Here is a 21,199-nt window from a genome sequence, read left to right on the forward strand (position 1 = left end):
TAGAAATTGCAAGGGCCATGAAGGTAAGTTAATTCTAAACCCTTCAGTGCTTTAAAAATAACGGTTAAGATTTTGAATTGTGCTCTAAACTGGTTAGTATAAGATGGGAGAAATGCTACTCCGCCAGCTGAATTTGGATGGAAGTCTCATTGCCGCATTCTGGTCATGTTCAACCTTGGCATTGCTTTGATTGGGAGACTGATATAAATGCTGTTACAATAATCTATTCTCAAAATGATAAAAGCATAAAACACTTAAATGAAGTCAACATTGTGAAAGCAATGATTGAAAGCCTGTAAACTGTACACATGAAAAAAATGCAGATTTAGTTACTTGGGTAATATGCTTTTGCATAAATAATTTCTGGTCAAGAATCATTCTTAGGTTACACAATCCCTACTGGACAAAGAATAATGCCATTTAACATTATTTGAGGGTTTAAGATTGACCAAGGCTCCTTCCCAGTTTATGGAATTTCAGTTTCAGTTAGATTCAGATGGAGCTTATTATGGGCTAATCAAGACCTGATTAACTCAAGACTGGAGCTAAGATTGTTAATACCAGCAAGCAGTGCCATAGTCATTTAAAGGGCCCAACAACTGAACATCGCCAGTGTACATGTAAAAACCATACCCAAGCTTCCAGTCAGATCAGCTAAGGGTTTAAGATAAACATTAAGCAGCATTGGGGATAGGGATGATCCCTGAGATACTCGATAATCAAGAGCTTGAAAAGTGAGCTATAGACTTCCAAGACCGTTTGACGAGATTTATCTGAACTAAAGGAATCAACTTCAAAACAAACCAGAAGTACCAACAGAACACTTAAAGTTTTCCTTCTGAATAATATTGACAAGTTATTCAGCAAAGTAAAAAATTCCAAAATTAGTTATAATTCCTGTACATGCAATCTTTATAAAAGTAGAGAGAAGATTTAAGAATTTTCCACCTGAAGAAGAGAGCTAGTTTCAAGAAGGGGTTGGCTTCATAGTGTACACCTTGAAAGACTTGGAAATGGTAATGGTGCTTGTGCTGTAAAATAACCATGCAAGAAGAGTCTCCATTTGTGCTCTAGATTTTGAGGAACTCTTACTCATCCTGAATCTTGCCGATTTAACTAGCCTCTTTTTTTATGTCCCCTGCATTTCATTCACTTTAATATGATTTTTTTTTTACATAAAGAGCCTCTCTTCCTCCTTTTCTCTCAACCCTATCCTTCCTAAACAGATCATAGACTGGTGTAGCCGTAATCCACACCTGGGTTTAATTGAACCACATCTCCATGATAGCAAGAGTATCTAGGTCTAATTTCACTTTTAGGGTTTGTAGATCTGAAATTATTTTGCTTAGACTATGAGCATTTGTGCTTATAACTTTCCACCTTTTTTTCTTTGGCTGTTTAGTCTCTGTATAGACTCATATCCACTCCTCATTTGTACCCTATTTCTGAAGAGGTAACTAGCAAAATCAACAATTTTGTGGTTTTCTCCACCATCATCTTCTATTCATTGAGTGTGACAATCTGAATCCATTGGCTTGCATCTGGCATCTCTGCTTCTTGCTAAGATGCCTGTCAATGCATGGTCTGAATTTCTCATGTAGGGTCCTTTTTCAGAAAGAGTAGACCATCGTTACAGTATAGCTTTTTAATCTATATACCCAGCCCCAGTCTCCTATATATTTAAAACCACATTTTGAACCATGTATTGAAGTTGGCTATATGACATAGCCTTTCCTCTCTCTTTCCATGGACAGGTAATACCACCAAAAATACTGTGATCTTTTCCAGGTGCCCAAGTCCTTCCCCTAAATTCTTGAATCCCTTTTGCATTACCCTGATTTTTCTAACCAAGGGGGTCATTTTCCAAAGGTATCACACGTGAAAAGGGATTTTTTGCGTGCAATATCCAAATAGGGGCGGAGTCCGTACCGGAAGGGGAGAAGTCGGGGTAGCCTAGGGGCGGACTCCACGATGACTTCGCTGACAGCAAAAGGTAAGACTCCTTATTGCCACCAGTATCGCACCCAATAGCACCACCTTTCACGGTGGTGCTATTGGGTGCGATCGCTGCTGGCTTTCGCAGGCTCGCCCCCCGGTACCACGCGATTCATAAAGGCTTGCAATCTTAGAAAATCCAGGCCCAAGTCATTTGTCCCCAAATGGATTATCTCATCAACATGAGAATCCATTGTTTCATCTCTGATAGTCTTACAAATATGGTTTGTATTGAAGTGGATTTGTATCCAAGTGGTTAGAGCAGCAGACTGAAAACCAGGGAAACTAGGGTTCGAATCCTGAAGACACTCCTTGTTATCTTGGGCAAGTCACTTCACCCTCCATTGCCTCAGGTACAAACTTAGGACCTAATTTACTAAGCTTTATAAAAACAAAGTACCTGATTATAAAAACAATATATGATTTCAGAAAGCATGGGGAAAAAACATGGGTTCTCTGAGAGAGTAATGAGTTTTTTGCTTTGGATCTTTTGACATTGCTCTTGAGTTTTTATATGCATTTCTGGAGTATCATCTGTTTCTAATGCCTTGAAGACATTTTGAATGTGTAGTGTTTAGGAAAGTGTGTTTCCTTGTCACAGGCCTTATCCTACCAGAGCCCACTGTAACTCATATATTCATGGGGTTTTTTGTAGATGTGGGGGCCAAATTTCTGGATGCTGTATAGTGGGAGGAGTCTTTCAGACCTGTTACTTTGTCATAAAAGAAAACTGAGTTGTTTTGGCACAGTTTGTGCTCAAATATTTGGTTATTGTTTTAGCATCTTGTCATTTGTGTGTTTATAAACAATTGTCAAACAATTAGATGTACTTTATACAGGGTATGTTAATTTATTATTGTATGCTTAATTTTTGTGGGTGGGGAGGAGTGGAGGTTGGGGAAGAGTGGTTAAAAATTCTTGTTGTGCATAGCTGCTTATGCTCCCAATTGATGATCCACTATGTGTCAGTACTGTATAAAAGCAGGAATAGGGTCTTTCAGCCATCCAAGCACTTTGAATGGCTGAACACCCCATGTTGCATTATAGTTTGCTCTTTTGCCATACATTGGTTTTCTGTTTAGTATCAGGATCTATTTATGTAGCAATAGCTGTATTCTTCAAATGAGCAAATACATATTTACTGAGTCTGGAAGAGTTTTACTCTGTTCTAGACTCATCTTGCCAACCCACTGATCAGAGGCACAGTTTTAATCTAATCTAATTATGTTTGAGCCATGCTTTTCAACAGGTAAAACCCATGTTCAGTGTGTGTGACAATGCATATCATAAAATGGAATAAATATCAATATATATTGATGAACTGTATTGATAGCAATTGCACATGTATATTTGTTATATGTTGTGTATTCACACAGTGCCCTGATTAGATGGGCAGTTTTATAAATGGAAATAACTAATAACAACAACAAAATAATACATAATAATTAGTACCTAATTAAAATACAATCATACATCAAAATTACAATCATAAAGACATCAATAAATAACTACAAAAGAATTATCAAACGAACACTGAGACCCAACTGCCTCAGTCTAATTAAGGAGGAAGAGGCCACAGTCCTTCTAATTAAGCAGTTAATAAAGTAAAACAATATTTATTTATGTAATTGTTGATCTACTGAAAAACAGATCGAAGCAATTTTCAAATTTACAAAAGCATAAGATATTCATATAAGCAACCCAAAAAAAAATCAAAATATACTCTTCCACATTTAACAAATTTTATCCTAGTAATATAAAATACAGTATACTACAATATTTATATTATGTAATATAATGTAAAATACAATACCATAGATGAAATCTGCTAAAATCCTTGAAATAGCATCACTAGCCACTGAGTCATTATTCAGGACAATACTTTCTGAACAACCAAGTCTTGATGCTTTTTCTAAAGGCCATGTATCCAAAAACCGCATGTATCCCATCCCCATCAACATCCCCAAATACCTACCAAGTTCCAAGCTCCTGGTCACTGCAAAGAGGCAACCCACCTCTATTTTGAGGAGGGGAGGTATCACTTAAATAGTTTCCCCAGATGATATAAAGAGGGAAGGGGATGAGACCAACATCATGCTTGCACAAGCAGATGGAAAAATCCTCAGCTGCAGTGTTAAATGCTTTCCTTCCTTAGACGTGAGTCTCCCTGTTTTTCCAGAAAGGTTACAATTTTTACCCTTTCTTTCTCAAAATGTATTTAATTTATTGCATTTTAAATGAAGATAAAGGATTTGTCCTCTTTATTTTCCTCCAAACCTACATTTTAAGGGCTTTCAGATGTTGGAAAGTGCTGAATGTCCAAGATTATGAGATTGGTTAAAAATCCATTTTTCCTTTTTTTCCTCAAGATCACCATTCTTGAAGAGAAAATCTATAAACCACCTAGACAGCTGGGTAGTCTGTAAAGTATGTTCTGGCCTTTAATACTTGCTACAATTAGCAATGAACAGGAAAGGACAGTGTGTGTTTCTATATTTATTTAACACTGAGTTCTTTTTGTCTTTCCACTTATCAAAAAACTTCAAATTTGGAGCTCACATTACTAGGTAAAGCTCATCCCTGGGCAAATATATGTCCTGTTCTCCTCTAGCTGCTGAGTGGCAAAATGATATATGAAGTTAAATGCTTTTCTTGGGAGAATTGTATATAGCATTGAAATGATTTAGATACGAAATAAAAATTTGCTTTGTGATTCTGTATGACCATCAAATTATGTGAATAATCCAACATGTATTTTTTAAGGGTGCTACAATCAGAAAAGAAGAACACACAGGAGCCATTGTGGTTGCAAGAATAATGCGAGGAGGTGCTGCAGACCGGAGTGGTAAGCATCTTCTTTCTTAGCACTGGCTTTTTAAAAGAAAAGCTTTGAGCTACAAGAAAAGAGAGAGAAATAATACTTGCCATTAAGAACATGCCATACTGAGTCAGACCAAGGGTCCATCAAGCCCAGCATCCTGTTTCTAACAGTGGCCAATCCGGGCCATAAGAACCTGGCAAGTACCCAAAAACGAAGTCTATTCCATGTTACCATTGCTAATGGCAGTGGCTATTCTCTAGGTGAACTTAATAGCAGGTAATGGACTTCTCCTCCAAGAACTTATCCAATCCTTTTTTAAACACAGCTATACTAGTTGCACTAACCACATCCTCTGGCAACAAATTCCAGAGTTTAATTGTGCGTTGATTAAAAAAGAACTTTCTCTGATTAGTTTTAAATGTGCCCCATGCTAACTTCATGGAGTGCCCCCTAGTCTTTCTACTATCCGAAAGAGTAAATAACTGATTCACATCTACCTGTTCTAGACCTCTCATAATTTTAAACAGCTCTATCATATCCCCCCTCAGCCGTCTCCTTTCCAAGCTGAAAAGTCCTAACCTCTTTAGTCTTTCCTCATAGGGGAGCTGTACCATTCCCCATATCATTTTGGTAGCCCTTCTCTGTACCTTCTCCATCGCAATTATATCTTTTTTGAGATGCGGCGACCAGAATTGTACACAGTATTCAAGATGCGGTCTCACCATGGAGCGCTACAGAGGCATTATGACATTTTCCGTTTTATTCACCATTCCCTTTCTTAAGTATATCAAGACTGCAGATAAGTCAGAGCTTTTGGAAACAGCCTTCCAAATGGTTACTGGAAAACCAATGAATGTATGTCCTCCTTAAAAAATGTGCAAATGGTTTCATATTTTCTAGTTAATAAATCTAAACAGTATTAGCTCATTGTCAGTGGTTGGGTAAACTCTGAAATGGGTTTCCTCAGGAAAGCTTTTGTGTTAAAGATCCAGCTTTGCATTGGTAACTGATAATCAGGGCCTTAGATTTTTTGTAATAGTTGATTGTATTAAAGGTTAGAAAATGTTGATACTCTGTGACACAGTTGTATAATTAGGGGTTCTATATTGCGGAATGTGCTCACAAAAATATTAAACACATTTCAAGATTTTGAGCAAACTAGTTTTTAAAGTTAAGAACATAAGAACATGCCATACTGGGTCAGACCCAAGGGTCCATCAAGCCCAGCATCCTGTTTCCAACAGTGGCCAATCCAAGCCATAAGAACCTGGCAAGTACCCAAAAACTAAGTATATTCCATGTTACCGTTGCTAGTAATAGCAGTGGCTATTTTCTAAGTCAACTTAATTAATAGCAGGTAATGGTCTTCTCCTCCAAGAACTTATCCAATCCTTTTTTTAAACACAGCTATACTAACTGCACTAACCACATCCTCTGGCAACAAATTCCAGAGTTTAATTGTGCATTGAGTAAAAAAGAACTTTCTCCGATTAGTTTTAAATGTGCCACATGCTAACTTCATGGAGTGCCCCCTAGTCTTTCTATTATCTGAAAGAGTAAATAACAGATTCATATCTACCCGTTCTAGACCTCTCATGATTTTAAACACCTCTATCATATCCCCCTCAGCCATCTCTTCTCCAAGCTGAAAAGTCCTAACCTCTTTAGTCTTTCCTCATAGGGGAGCTGTTCCATTCCCCTTATCATTTTGGTAGCCCTTCTCTGCACCTTCTCCATCGCAATTATATCTTTTTTGAGATGCGGCAACCAGAATTATACACAATATTCAAGGTGCGGCCTCACCATGGAGCGATACAGAGGCATTATGACATTTTCCGTTTTATTCACCATTCCCTTTCTAATAATTCCCAACATTCTGTTTGCTTTTTTGACTGCCGCAGCACACTGAACTGACGAGTGTTATCCACTATGACGCCTAGACAAGTGCAAAGTTTTCACCTTGCACTTGTCCACATTAAATTTCATCTGCCATTTTGATGCCCAATTTTCCAGTCTCATAAGTTCTTCCTGCAATTTATCACAATTTATCACAATCTGCTTGTGATTTAACTACTCTGAACAATTTTGTATCATTTGCAAATTTGATTATCTCACTCATCGTATTTCTTTCCAGATCATTTATAAATATATTGAAAAGTAAGGGTCCCAATACAGATCCCTGAGGTACTCCACTGCCCACTCCCTTCCACTGAGAAAATTCTCTATTTAATCCTACTCTCTGTTTCCTGTCTTTTAGCCAGTTTCCAATCCACGAAAGGACATCACCACCTATCCCATGACTTTTTACTTTTCCTAGAAGCCTCTCATGAGGAACCTTGTCAAACGCTTTCTGAAAATCCAAGTATGCTACATCTACTGGTTCACCTTTATCCACATGTTTATTAACTCCTTCAAAAAAGTGAAGCAGATTTGTGAGGCGAGACTTGCCTTGGGTAAAGCCATGCTGACTTTGTTCCATTAAACCATGTCTTTCTATGTGTTCTGTGATTTTGATGTTTAGAACACTTTCCACTATTTTTCCTGGCACTGAAGTCAGGCTAACCGGTCTGTAGTTTCCCGGATTGCCCTTGGAGCCCTTTTTAAATATTGGGGTTACATTAGCTATTCGCCAGTCTTCAGGTACAATGGATGATTTTAATGATAGGTTACAAATTTTTTACTAATAGGTTTGAAATTTCATTTTTTAGTTCCTTCAGGACTCTGGGGTGTATACCATCTGGTCCAGGTGATTTACTACTCTTCAGTTTGTCAATCAGGTCTACCACATCTTCTAGGTTCACCGTGATTTGATTCAGTCCATCTGAATCATTGCCCATGAAAACCTCCTCCAGTACGGGTACCTCCCCAACATCCTCTTCAGTAAACACCGAAGCAAAGAAATCATTTAATCTTTCCGTGATGGCCTTATCTTCTCTAAATGCCCCTTTAACCCCTCGATCATCTAACGGTCCAACTGACTTCCTCACAGGCTTTCTGCTTCGGATATATTTTAAAAAGTTTTTACTGTGAGTTTTTGCCTCTATGGCCAACTTCTTTTCAAATTCTCTCTTAGCCTGTCTTATAAATGTCTTACATTTAACTTGTCAACGTTTATGCATTATCCTATTTTCTTTTGTTGGATCCTTCTTCCAATTTTTGAATGAAGATCTTTTGGCTAAAATAGCTTCTTTCACCTCCCCTTTTAACCATGCCAGTAATCGTTTTGCCTTCTTTCCACCTTTCTTAATGTGTGGAATACATCTGGACTGTGCTTCTAGAATGGTATTTTTTAACAATGACCACGCCTCTTGCACATTTTTTACTTTTGTAGCTGCTCCTTTCAGTTTTTTCCTAACAATTTTTCTCATTTTATCAAAGTTTCCCTTCTGAAAGTTTAGCACAAGAGCCGTGGATTTGCATACTGTTCCTCTTCCAGTCATTAATTCAAATTTGATCATATTATGATCACTATTGCCAAGCGGCCCCACCACCGTTACCTTTCTCACCAAGTCCTGTGCTCCACTGAGAATTAGATCTAAAATTGCTCCCTCTCTCATCGGTTCCTGAACCAATTGCTCCATAAAGCTATCATTTATTCCATCCAGGAACGTTATCTCTCTAGCGTGTCCCAATGATACATTTACCCAGTCAATATTGGGGTAATTGAAGTCTGAACCCTGCAGAAACATGAAGCAGAGATGTAATTGAAGTCTCCCATTATTACCGCACTACCAATTTGGTTAGCTTCCCTAATTTCTCTTAGCATTTCACTGTCTGTCTCAGCATCTTGACCAGGTGGACGGTAGTATACTCCCATCACTATAGTCTTCCCTGACACACAAGGGATTTCTACCCATTATATTGATACTTTCATTCTTTTTTCTGTTTGGTCTTTCTCACCCTTTGCTTACTTTTAACTTCATTTTTCTTCACTGCCTTTCTTCTGTTTCACTTTCTCTGTTCCTTCCTCTTGTTCCTTTTTTCACATTTTTTCCTTCCTGCTTTCTTCTGTATTCAGAGGTGCAGTTTCTCTTGTCATCTCCCTCTGCGCTTCAATATTTCTCCTCCCTTCAATATTTCTCCTCCCTTCCACATTATATCCTTCCTTTTGTGCCCTTAAACCCCCCAGCAGTGGGCATCTTTTAGAAATGTAAGTGGACTCAATCACTTCTTTCAGCCACCGCACAATTGTAGCCTTAGACGACTTATTTCTCTTCTTTGGACCCCTCTACAGTACAAAGAAGTGATACGATCTACAAAGAGGTGATGCGATCCATGGAAATCATAAGTGACCTTTAGATACCTCCAATCTAAGAGCCTAAGCTCCCATGCATGAGGGGTAGACGAATCCAAATTCATAAAAGCTGGAAGCTCTTCTGCCTAACTAAGGTGGAACGCCGAGACTAATTGAGGCAGAAAAGAAGGTACCATGCCTAAAGATAACTCCAAAACAGACATCTGTTGGAAAGGGTCTCAACCCGACAGCACCTGGAGTTCCGAAATTCTCCTGGCAGAACAAATAGCACCAAGAAAACCACATTAAGAAGCACATCCTTAACCAAAGCTCTATTTAGTGGTTCAAACCAAGTCTCACACAATTCTTTAAGGACTAGATTAAGATTGCAAGATGGACAAATGTTCCGCACCTGAGGATGCAAGTTCCTAGCTCCCTGAAGAAACCATAGAACATCGGATGTACGGTCAGAGGATACCCTTCACCTTACCCCGGAGACAATCCAATGTCACTACCTGGACACTCAGAGAGTTAAAGGCCAGTCCCATGACCAGAACCTTTCTATAGAAAAGCCAAAATATGTGAAACCATAGTCTGAATAGAAGGAGGCTGCACTCAGTCAACAGCAGACTAGGACTCAAAGATCCTCCAAATTTGCACATACGTCCAGGATGTAGAAGGTGGAAATTACCATTTCGGGCACTAGATAAATGCTAAAATAATGATAATGCGCAGCTATCACTAGTAATTCACATGTGATGGTTGTCGTCCATGAGTTGCTCCAGAAACAAATGGCCTAGTGCCAGAAGCATCAAATCTAGACCACCAATGGTTGAGGGACTTCCACTTAAGCCTGCCTTTCCCTTTGGGTTTCCCTTTGGGTTCCACTTAAGCCTGCCTTTCCCTTTGGGTTCAGCCCTCCGATGCTGGTGGCTAGCGAGGCATGAACAGCTGGGGTAGCTGCTGGCAAGAACAAGGAGCAAGAGGCCTGGAGCAGGGCGAGGAGCAAGAACAAACCAGGAATCCATGAAGGAGAACAAGCAGGCGCCTTGAATGTGGAATCTGGAGACAAAAATGTCTTCCGAATTCAAGAATGGAACCAGAGTATGTGGACCAGAAGGTAGTACCAAGCTCTGGCAACTGACTGATGAGAATGCCTCAGTATAAATGTGAGTCGTATACAGGAAACAAGATGGCTGTGAGGAGCACAGAGTTTGAAGGATGGAGCAGATGGTCCAAAGAGCCCACAGTAACCTCCTGCAGGTCGGAGGAGCACTCAGAAACAGATCCTTACATTACATAGCTGGCTGTGGAAACTCATGCAGATCCACTGATACTAATGTAACTGGTGGTGGTGCTAACCTTAGATACTAATAGTTTCATGGAACCTTGACTTTCACCATAGTCAAGATCCAGATTGATCTCTGCATGGATCAAGTTTCCCGACTGATACCTTAAAACTAATATAGGAGGAATGATATAATTTTTGCAATTGAAGAGCAAAATCATTTGTAATGGAGGAACGTTGCACAACATTTAGTGCCTTGAGCAGAGAATTCATTGTTTTCATCCAACAAAATAAAACAAACAAATACTCCCTGTTATTTTAGCAGCACATAACAGGGAGTATTCACCATGAATCTCGACTAAGGGTTGTGACACAGCCATGTAAACAATTATTTTTTTTCTTCTTTCTCATCTTTCCAGTGGAGGCTGTATAGGCAGACTTTGGTTTTCTCACTGCTAAGGGTGGAAGAATAGATTTTGCCTTCCTCATCGATGATAGACTTCAGGGACATTGCCCTTGCCCTTTTGCTATACTTCCTTTTGCACATATACTTATACTTCCTTCCGACTAATGCAGGAGATTATTGACAGTGATGAGAAAATACAGTTTGAGAAACTGAACTGTTTATTTAAAAGGATAGATTTGCATTATTGATCTTATATGTTTAAGGTTTACAAGGTTGGGGGTGTGTGATTGGTGTGTAGTATGAATCAGGTTGAATGAATGGATGTTAGTTTTAAAATATTTGAAAATTTGATGAATAGTGTTTAATGTGGTATTTATATGGTCAAAGAAATAGATAAATTAATTAAAGAAGAGTTGTAAGAATCAAATGAGTATTGTTGCATTTAGTGAGCAAAATTGAGACCTTGTCTTAGATATATTGTGTATTAATATAGAAAGACAAGGGTGAATCGGTATTATAGGGAAAGTGTATGTTTTTAATTAGTATCTGGGTATAAATAGTCAATGAATTTCTTAGCTCTTGAGAAACCCTTGTGTATTTCATCCAGGACTGCTCTGACTTTGGTGATTTCTGAAGTATTGGGAGACCAAAAGAACTGTCAAAGGATTTGCGAGTAAAAGTTGTTTAACTTTATAAATCAGGAAAAGCATATAAAAAGATATCCAAACATTTGAAAATGCCAATCAGTACTGTTTAAACTCTGATCAAGAAGTGGAAAATTATGTGTTCAGGTAATACCAAGCCAGACAAAGAAAGTTTTCAGACACAACTGCTAGGAAAATTTGTTGGTATGCAAAGAAAAACCCACAAGCATCTTCTGAAATACAGGCTTCTCTGAAACAAAGTGGTGTGGGTGTTGCAGCATGCACAATAAGGAGATATTTGAACAAAAATGGAGTGCATGGTAAAGTTGCCAGAAAAAGCCATTGCTGCACCAACGCCACAAAACAGCCTGTTTACAGTATGCCAAACAGCACCTAGAGAAGCCTCAAAACTTCTAGAACAAAATAATTTGGAATGATGAGGTCAAAATTGAACTTTATGGTCACAACCATAAACTCTGTGTTTGGAGAGGAGTCAACATCATCCCTACCTTGAAGCAAGGAGGTGGATCTCTGGGGGTGTGTGAGCTACAATGGCATAGAGAATTTAGTCAAAATTGATGGTAGGATGAATGCAGCATCTTAGAAAATATTGGAGGAGAATTTGCATTCATCAGCCAGGAAACTGCACATGGTGGTCACTTGAACTTTCCAAAATGACAGTCATCTGAAACATAACGCCAAATCGATCTTTCAGTGGTTGCAGCAGAAGAAAGTGAATTTTCTGGAGTGGCCATCACAGTCTCCTGACCTCGACATTATTGTGTCATGTTGGGGAGAACTCAAATATGTAGTTCATGTTAAACAACCAAAGAATTCACAATATCTGGAGGCTTTTTGCCAAGAGGAATGGGCAGCTTTACCACATGAGAAAATAAAGGGCTTCATCACAACTATCACAAAAGACTTCAAGCCCATCATTGATGCAAAAGAGGGCAATATACAATATTAAGAACTAAGGGAATGCAAACTGTTGAACAGGACCAGTTTCTTATGGCCTGGATTGGCCACTGTTGGAAACAGGATGCTGGGCTTGATGGACCCTTGGTCTGACCCAGTATGGCATGTTCTTATGTTCTTTTTATTTCCTTTATTGCTATGGTGTGTTTAATGATATTGCTACTCTGTGATGCATAATAGTTTAATTTGAAGCACATTAAAAATAACAGATGTGTTTTGTCTGATCACTCATGTTTTCTTAAAATGCTATATCATAAACTGAAAAGCAAAAAAAAAAACCTCACGTACAATATCAAAAGAACAAACCACAGAGGAAATACAGATTTACTACTAATATTAAAAAATGGGAATTATTATCAGAAAAATTGTGCTTTGTCAATCCACAGGCTGTTTCCCACAATGGGCTTCAACCAGCTTCATACACAAGAGCACCCAGTTCACATCACGTACATTTCCCATATTCTCATTACCTATCAAATTATTTTTATTTATCATTGTTTTTAAAAATCTTAAAGTACTTTAAAAAAAATTTTTTTTGAAATCTTTTTAGAACACCTATCTTTTGTTGAACAAGTTTTTATTTCCCTTTAAATTACAGTTTCACAACTGCGGCGCTAATATCTCAATCCCAAAACACTCCCAACATTGACAGTGTTTCAGCATTATACATGCCTTCTTCAGGGGAACCAAAATTATCTACAAAAGAAGCACAATAAATTAAACTTACAAAAAATATTTTTTACTCACATAAGCGTTATCTTCTAAAAGATTGCCACAGTAGAACTTACCCTCTAAATTAGCCGTCTCTGCTCCTAGAACAATCTGAAAAAAATGGCGGAGATGCTCACTGCGTTCTCAGCTGCCTATATTTAAACTTACATTGTGGACTGAAACTCCACCAATCACAGTCCTTCAAAACACCTTCACATAAAAAGAGACCAATCCATTTCCTTATTAAAACCATCAGGCTGTACTATCTTTAGAGTAAATATCCAGCGCTGCACAAATTTGCAATAAATTCTGATTACAGTCATCACCCCTCCCATCAACCTTCAATACTTCAGTAAATATAAAAGACAGATCTTCAAACTTATGATCACAGGCAAGACAATGCTGCATCAAAGGTGCCTCAAAATGTTTAAACTTAATTGCACTCTGATGCTCAATCATACGTGTTTTGCGCTGGCCTATTGTCTTCCCTACATATAGTAATTGATAGGGACTCCACATCACTTACACTAGTGCAGCATTGTCTTGCCTGATGGTCTTAATAAGGAATTGCATTGGTCTGTTTTTATGTGAAGGTGTTTTGAAGGGCTGTAATTGGTGGAGTTTCAGTCCGCAATATCAGTTTAAATATAGGAGGGTGAGAACGCAGAGTGAGCGTCTCTGCCATTTTTTTCAGAATTTTCTAGGAGCAGGGATGGCCAATTTAGAGGGTATGTTCTTTTAGAAGATGACTAGTATGTGAGTGAAAAATATTTTTTGTAAGTTTAATTTACTGTGCTTCTTTTGTAGATAATTTTTGTTCCCTGAAGAAGGCATGTATAATGCCGAAACATTGTCAATGTTGGGAGTGTTTTGGGATGGAGATATTAGCACAGAGTTATGAAGCTGTAATTTAAAGGAAAAGAAAAACTTGTTCAACAAAAGATGAGTGTTATAAAAAGATTTCAAAACATTTTTTTTTGGAAAAGTACTTTAAGATTTTTAAAAGTAATAAATAAAAATAATTTGATAGGTAATGAGAATATGGATGAAAAGTATGTGACGTGAACTGGGTGCTCTTTTGTATGATACTGGTTGAAGCCCTTTGTGTGCCAAGAGCCTGTGGATTATTTGACAAAGAGCACAAGGTTTTTGATACTAATTCCCATTTTTTAATACTAGTAGTAAATTTGTATTTCCTCGTTGGTGGTTTGTTCTTTTCCTTTTTCTTAAAATGATACACATCTTATAAATTCTGCCAGGGGTATATAAACGTATGGGCACAACTGTATGTATTAGCACATAAACAAAGCAGTCGTAGTTTCTTGTTGTCCATATCACTAAAAATGGCCTCCACCTCCTTCTGGCAGTCTCCATCCCCCTGAACTGTCGGTCTCCCTTCAAATCTAAAGATTTCTGCTTGGGTGGTACTTCTGTACCTTTTATGTGCCTTGGTTTTCAGCTGTTTCTCTTTTCTTAGCGCATGATTGCAAATTTTGCAACAATTAAAAGAGAATGGATAAAGATTTGGGGGACTTAAAAGAGGTATGGCAGAGGAAGCAAGGTATTCAGGGGTAGATTTTAAAAGGAGCGCACTGATTTTATAACATGCATGCTCTGGCGCGTTGGCCTCACACACATGGGGGTGAATTTTAGTAAATAACGCATGGCGATGCAATCGGGCCTCCTCCAGTTCCCTCCCAGTCTGCTCCAATTAAGGAGTGGCCTGGGAGGGAACTTCCCTACCCCCTGCCTAACCTTCCTTTCCTTTTCTCTCTCCACCCCGATCCCTAACCCCTACCTAGCTACTCGAGAATGTATTATTTTTCTACTTACTGCTCCTTTCGAGCAGAAGTAGTTTCCGTGCAGCGGCTAATGGTCACTGTCCCGGCCGTCCTCCGTCCAGCCCCCCGCCCCCCCCCCCCCCCCCCGGTCCACCCCTTTTTCAGGACCCGGCACTTGTGCGCATATCGGGACTTACGCACTTGGCCAGGCCCTTTTGAAAATGTGCGTGGCACTCACAGGGCCCGGCCACACGCGTAAGTCCCGATTTTTACATGTGCGGCTCTTTAAAAATTCGTCCTTCAATGTCTGGAGGAATCAGATGAGCCAGGACAGGCTACGGCAGATGTCTGACTCTTGCATGGCTCACTCTTATTTTGGCATTTGAGGAAGATGAATGAACCCACAGCTAAGTGTTGGGTTTGAGTCTGCCAAGGCTCTCTCAGCACTAGGTCTCTTGTGGATCCATTTGAAGCTAATCATAGTTTTCCATCGTTGTTTTGGTGCTTGTGACTAATTCAAATAATGTTACCCATAGAGAAATAAGTCTGTGTTATGCATTGTTTACTGTGTTCCAGTTCCACGTATGCTAAAGAGAAAATTAAATAGAAAAACAAAATATATAATAGAGTAACCAGTCATTGCAAAAATTTTCAGAAAAGGATATTATGGGGTAATTTTCAAAAGGATTAATGTGCTTAAAACTGTGTTTTACACGTGTAAATGCACTTTAAGCATGAAAGTGGGATTTTGAAAATTGCTACATAGATGCAACTTTTATGTGCATAAATCCTTTAGAAAATTATCCCTTATATGTCAAGCTATAATAGCTGTGGAAAGGGCTGAAAATATTTTAAAAATTCCTAGGCATCAACAGGAATTTTTAGGAGTCAGCGAAAAAAAACCTTGAAATCCTATTCCCCCCCCCCCCCCCCCCCCCCCGTGTTCATCCTCTCTCTACCATGTGCCTCTTATTTTTTGGTCTATCCCCCACCATGTTCATTCTCTCGCCACAGTGGGCCTCTTCTTCCCAAATACATTTTTCTATCTCTCGTCTCCCTCCCACCTTTCCCTCTCCAGTTACCGTGCCTCTTTTAATACACAGCAGAAACAAAGTTGGCAGCAGTATTGGGACACAGTGATTGCTTGCTTTACTGGCTCTGTAGTTGGTCATATCCCTCCCTGCATGCTTCCTCCTGAGAAAGGAAGCGCACACCAATTAAGGGGAAGAGCTGATACAGGCACCAGGAGCACAGCCCTCACTCTGGCCCTGCTAATGCTGAGCCTCCTGCAGCCCTTGGGGGAAGAAGGTATCTAGGTGGTTCAGTATCAGCCCTGGTTCTTCTGTTTGGGTAGTTGGTGGAAGGAGCTTTGCTGCCTTTTCACTATGCCCTGGGCATCAGCGTCAATATTTTGTGCAACCAGGCAGTTTGTTGCGTAACTCTAGCTGTGGGTCAGTACTGACAACTAAACTTGCTAGGCCACATTACGTTGATGGTGTATGATATTGTCACAAAGACTAGCTGCATGTTTTCTGTGAAGCTAATGATAGCAGCTGACCAGGCACTCTAAAAATGATTCCAGTGATTAGGTTTTAAAGGTTTATGTCCTGCCAGTTAGAAAAGGGGTTCTGGTTTGAGTAGCTATGGTTTAGGATAAACAAAATGCAAACTGGGAAGGAATATAGAACCATATGTATATAGAACCATGTATATATATGGTTCTATGTGTCATATGTCTTAAAATTGGTTCCCATTCAGCAAGGAATTCTGGGCCATGCTTCCATGTAGGTAATCCCTGAATTGGAGAATTAGTTGAACAATTTGAGGCCTACAGTATAAGCAAATAAGGCAGTCTCTGGAGCCTGTTCTTTTCTGCTATACAGTATCTTAGGAACTTTTACTTTATAACACTGAGATGTTTGTTTTATTGGTATCCAGGTCTTATTCATGTTGGTGATGAACTTAGGGAAGTTAATGGCATACTTGTAGACAATAAGAAACCAGAGGAAATAATACAAATTTTGGTAAGTAAGAAGTACTTTGAAATTGAAAGTAAACTATTCAGTATATTTAATTTTTGTTTATTTAGTATGCCATTTCAGCTGTTTTGTCACCTATTTTTAGTGATATGTACATAAACCTAAAGAATAAAAGCATAGACTATAAAGGCAGATAAGGTCGACTAGCCCATCTGATCTGCTTTATTTTCCTATTCTATTCCAATACTGCAGAGTCTGGCTTTCCTTTTATTTCCTCTCATCTAAGGACTCTCTGAAACCTGTCTTTTTCTGCTATATAGGATCTTAGGAACTTTTGCTTTTTAACAATGAAATGTTTGTTTTATTGGTTTCCAGGTCTTATTCATGTTGGTGATGAACTTAGAGAAGTTAATGGCTTACTTGTAGACAATAAGAAACCAGAGGAAAATAGTACAAATTGTGTGTTCTGGAATTCTGTTTCGACCTCCACCATCACTGGAAGCATTATCCTGCATCCACTACCCTGTCTGTGAAGAAATGTTTCCTTTTGCTACCCACTTTGAGCCTCTTATCATGACCTCTTGTTCTGGAAATGTTTTTCCATTGAAAACTGCTTTTTTTGATCATTGTCTATGCCTTTCATGTACTTGAATATTTATTTATTATTTATTTACTTATTTAAAGGTTTTTATATAACGATAACTGTTTGCACATCGCATCGGTTTACATGGAACAGAATATCTTTCTCATATCTCCCCTCTTCCTCCTCTCCATATTTAAGTCCTTAAGTCCAATCTCATAGGACTTTTGGTGCAAAGACCGCACCATTTTGGTGAGTCGTCTTTGCTCTGTTTCTACTCATTCTGTATCCTGTTGGAGATAGGCCTCCAAAATTGGACACAATAATCCAGATGAGGTTTCACTAATCTGTACACTTTGCAGAGCAATATTGTCACCTATATTTCTACTGGTGATATCTACATGACCAGATCACAAACACAGTGGGGTAGATTTTATAAATTTGCGCGAGTGCGTACTTTTGTTCGCGCACAAGGCGCTAACAAAAGTACGCTGGATTTTATAAGATACGTGCGTAACCGTATCTTATAAAATCCGGGGTCGGCGTGCGCAAGGGGGAGCGGCCTCAGAGGGAACTTTCTTTCCACCCCCCCCCCGCACCTTCCCCTCCCTTCCCCTACCTAACCCACCCCCCCCCCCCAACGGGCTGCTGGCACGCCATCACCCGACCCGGGGGCTGGTCCGGAGGCCTCGACCATGCCCCCAGGCCGGCACCACACCCCGGTCCCGCCCCTGACCCCCCCGGACATGCCCCCTCCCTGCCCCTTTTACGAAGCCCCGGGACTTACGCACGTCCCGGGGCTGTGCGCGCGCCGGTGGCCTATGCAAAATAGGCGCGCCGGCACGCGAGTGCCCTGCGCGCGTAAATCCGGCCGGATTTACGCACGCAGGGCTTTTAAAATCCGGCCCAGTATATTTATACACAAATAAAAAGCATAAACTGCCATTTTTTTTTTTTGGCAAAATTAATTCCTATACCACACTGAGTCTTTTGAATTTCTTTAATATTTTCGTTTTTTCTGCAGTTCAGATTCATGTTAGTGCGCACTAACATTTTAAAGTTATACAAATTTTTCAGAAATTTTGGTAAAATTTCTTTAGTTTTTGGGTGCTCCCGAACCATGACAAATTAGACAATTTCGTTGAAATTGTCTAATTCATTTAAAATGAATGCACATCTCTAATGGTTTGGTTCTGAAAAGTGCTCTCCCCCCCCAGAGGTGGCACTGTGATGTTTGTTCTTATGTCTGCGTGAAGTGACTCTTTCCTTTAATGACAGGCCTATTCAAAATGAACTAACCAAGCAACAACACTGCTTTATGCATAACAAACAGTCATTACCCGCAAGGGACCCAAACCATGAACCAAAAAAAAAAAAACGAAACACATCTCTATAAACCATTGCATCAGTGACTTTATGATCAGGATAATTAAAGGACAATTTAAAACCATCCAGTAATGCAAGATTTTTTAAGTTAAAATAATCAGATGCTTTGGAGCTAACAAAAAAAAGGTACTCACCAAAGATCTAGGTTTCATATCACATTGTGAGTCATAACATTTTTACTGCCTGTCACTTCAGATCAGCCTTTACGATTCTTCCTCACCCTATTTTCCTCTTCCCTTTCACTCTATCTTTGGTATGCCTTTTATGATTCACTTATTTCCTAGTAATGTCACCTTTTGTTTATTTTATTCTGACCTGAGGAAGAGAATATTAGCTTTCAAAACTAGTCAAGAAATGTATTAAGTTAGCTCAATTAAAAGGTATCACCTTTTCTCACAGGACAAGCAAGATGTTAGTCCTCACATATGGGTGACATCATCAGGATGGAGCCCAATCACGGAAAACTTCTGTCAAAATTTCCAGAACTTTGACTGGTCCCTACTGGGCATGCCCAGCATGGCACTAACCCTGCAGCCAGCAGGGGTCCCCCTTCAGTCTTCTTTTTTCTGCGCAGCAGTAGCCTCGCGGTTTAGGAGCTCTGAAGAGATTCCTGACAGGAATTTTCCTCACGGAGTTAATTAAACTTAAATTGCCCCACAGGGGTCCCTCCTCTAACTTTTCTCAGGCCGTGGTACTCCGGTAAGTTTTTGACCGTCTTTCGTCGATTACCGTCGAGTTTGGCTCTCGCAGCCTACTGGCCGTCGACCGTACCGCAGCTCAATTTTTTTCTTTGGCCATGGCGTCGGGGTTTCGTCGGTGCCCAGACTGTACTTGTACCATGTCTATCACAGACCCTCATGGAATCTGTGTAATGTGTTTAGGCCGTGAGCATGACGTCCTGGCTTGCACTAAATGTGCCCTCATGACACCAAAAGGTCACAAAGCCAGAATGGAGAAGATGGGACTCCTCTTCCATGCTCACACCCCGACGCCGTCCATCGCATCGGCGTCATCGGAACTGGCACCGTCGAAGTCGCACCAGCATCGACCTCCGTCCGGTGACAGTCCGCCATCGACGTCTTCAAGGCCATCGACTCCCGTTACTCCCCCTCAAGATCGAGAGGATCGTAGGGAGAAACATCACCATTGGCATCGTAAGTCTCGGACCGTCGAGGGAGCGAAATCATCGACCTCGCCACTGTCCGAGCCACCATCGAAGAAGCCCCCGTCCAGAAATGGCACTGACCATTCCTGCGACCGGGACATCTAGGCCACCCTCACCCGATCGGGGTTTGGGAGTTGCGATTCCGCCTGTAAAGGTGGTCCCTTCGACTGTGCCTCTGCCTCCCTCTTCTGTCACGGAGCCAGGGCTGCTTGCTCCAGGTCTCCGGGAAGAACTGGATCGGCTGGTCCAGGAGGCCATCGACAAGGCGATGCAACGGCTCCAGGTTCCTCTGGCACCAACAACGGCACCAAGAGTGGAACCGGTCACCGACCTGATGACAGCAGCGCTGGCACCACTGCTATCCCGGATGGAGGCGCTCATGACCGCCCTTCCACCGGTGATTCCTGGGTCTCCTATGGCTCCGGTGCGCTCCCCGTTGACAGCTTCATCGGGAGGAGAAACACCGTTCCGCATCTCTCCTTCGGGAGTTTTGCCTCGGCCATCGATGCCAATTCGTCCCTCGCCACCGATTCATTCATCAGGAGTGATACGCACATTGGCGCCATCGATGCCTTCAATACCGGCACCGATGCCTTTCAGACCGTCCTCGGTGCCCCCAGTGATTCCTTCGATTTTCTCGGAGCCTCAGCCAGGGCCTTCGGGTATCCAACCCCCTTCTCGTCCTACAGGTCAGTCTGCTGATCCTTATGACACCTGGGGTGATGATACTTCCACAGACACCGATGACTTACCTTCACCTCCCTCTCCTACTGAAAGTAGAAAGCATTCTTCTCCAGAGGACCTTTCTTTCATTAATTTTGTGAAGGAAATGTTGAGTTGGTCCCTTTTCAGCTTCAGACAGAGCAGGATGATAGGCACCAGATGATGGAGCTCCTCCAATTCCTGGATGCCCCTAAAGTGATCACTTCTATTCCCATTCATCAAGTTCTTCTTGACCTCCTCAAGAAGAACTGGAAAAACCCAGGATCCATTGCTCCAGTCTATAGAAAAGCTGACACTACCTATTTAGTACAGTCAGCCCTCGGCTTTCAAAAATCTCAGCTCGACCACCACTCAGTTGTGGTGGAATCAGCTCAAAAGAAAGCAAAAAGGACGAAACCTCACGCATCTACCTCTCCTGTTAAGGAACACAAGTTCCTGGACAATATTGGTCGACTAGTGTTCCAAGGGGCCATGCTCATCTCCAGAATTGCTGCTTACCAGCTGTATA

The 21,199-nt window shown here is 40.5% G+C and overlaps 1 protein-coding gene across 5 annotated transcripts in view; it reads left to right on the plus strand.

The window, feature by feature from the left end:
* The window catches only part of MPP7 (membrane palmitoylated protein 7), a 745,631-nt gene that overhangs the window by 480,815 nt on the left and 243,617 nt on the right, over positions 1 to 21,199 (plus strand). For all 5 annotated transcript variants that reach the window (XM_029588635.1, XM_029588634.1, XM_029588638.1 and 2 more), the window contains 2 exons: positions 4,759 to 4,840; positions 16,797 to 16,882. In XM_029588635.1, coding sequence (XP_029444495.1) covers positions 4,759 to 4,840; positions 16,797 to 16,882 — 168 coding nt within the window. The remainder of the gene's footprint in view (positions 1 to 4,758; positions 4,841 to 16,796; positions 16,883 to 21,199) is intronic.

This window comes from Rhinatrema bivittatum, chromosome 2 (assembly GCF_901001135.1).
Source record: "Rhinatrema bivittatum chromosome 2, aRhiBiv1.1, whole genome shotgun sequence".
Lineage (NCBI taxonomy): Eukaryota > Metazoa > Chordata > Amphibia > Gymnophiona > Rhinatrematidae > Rhinatrema > Rhinatrema bivittatum.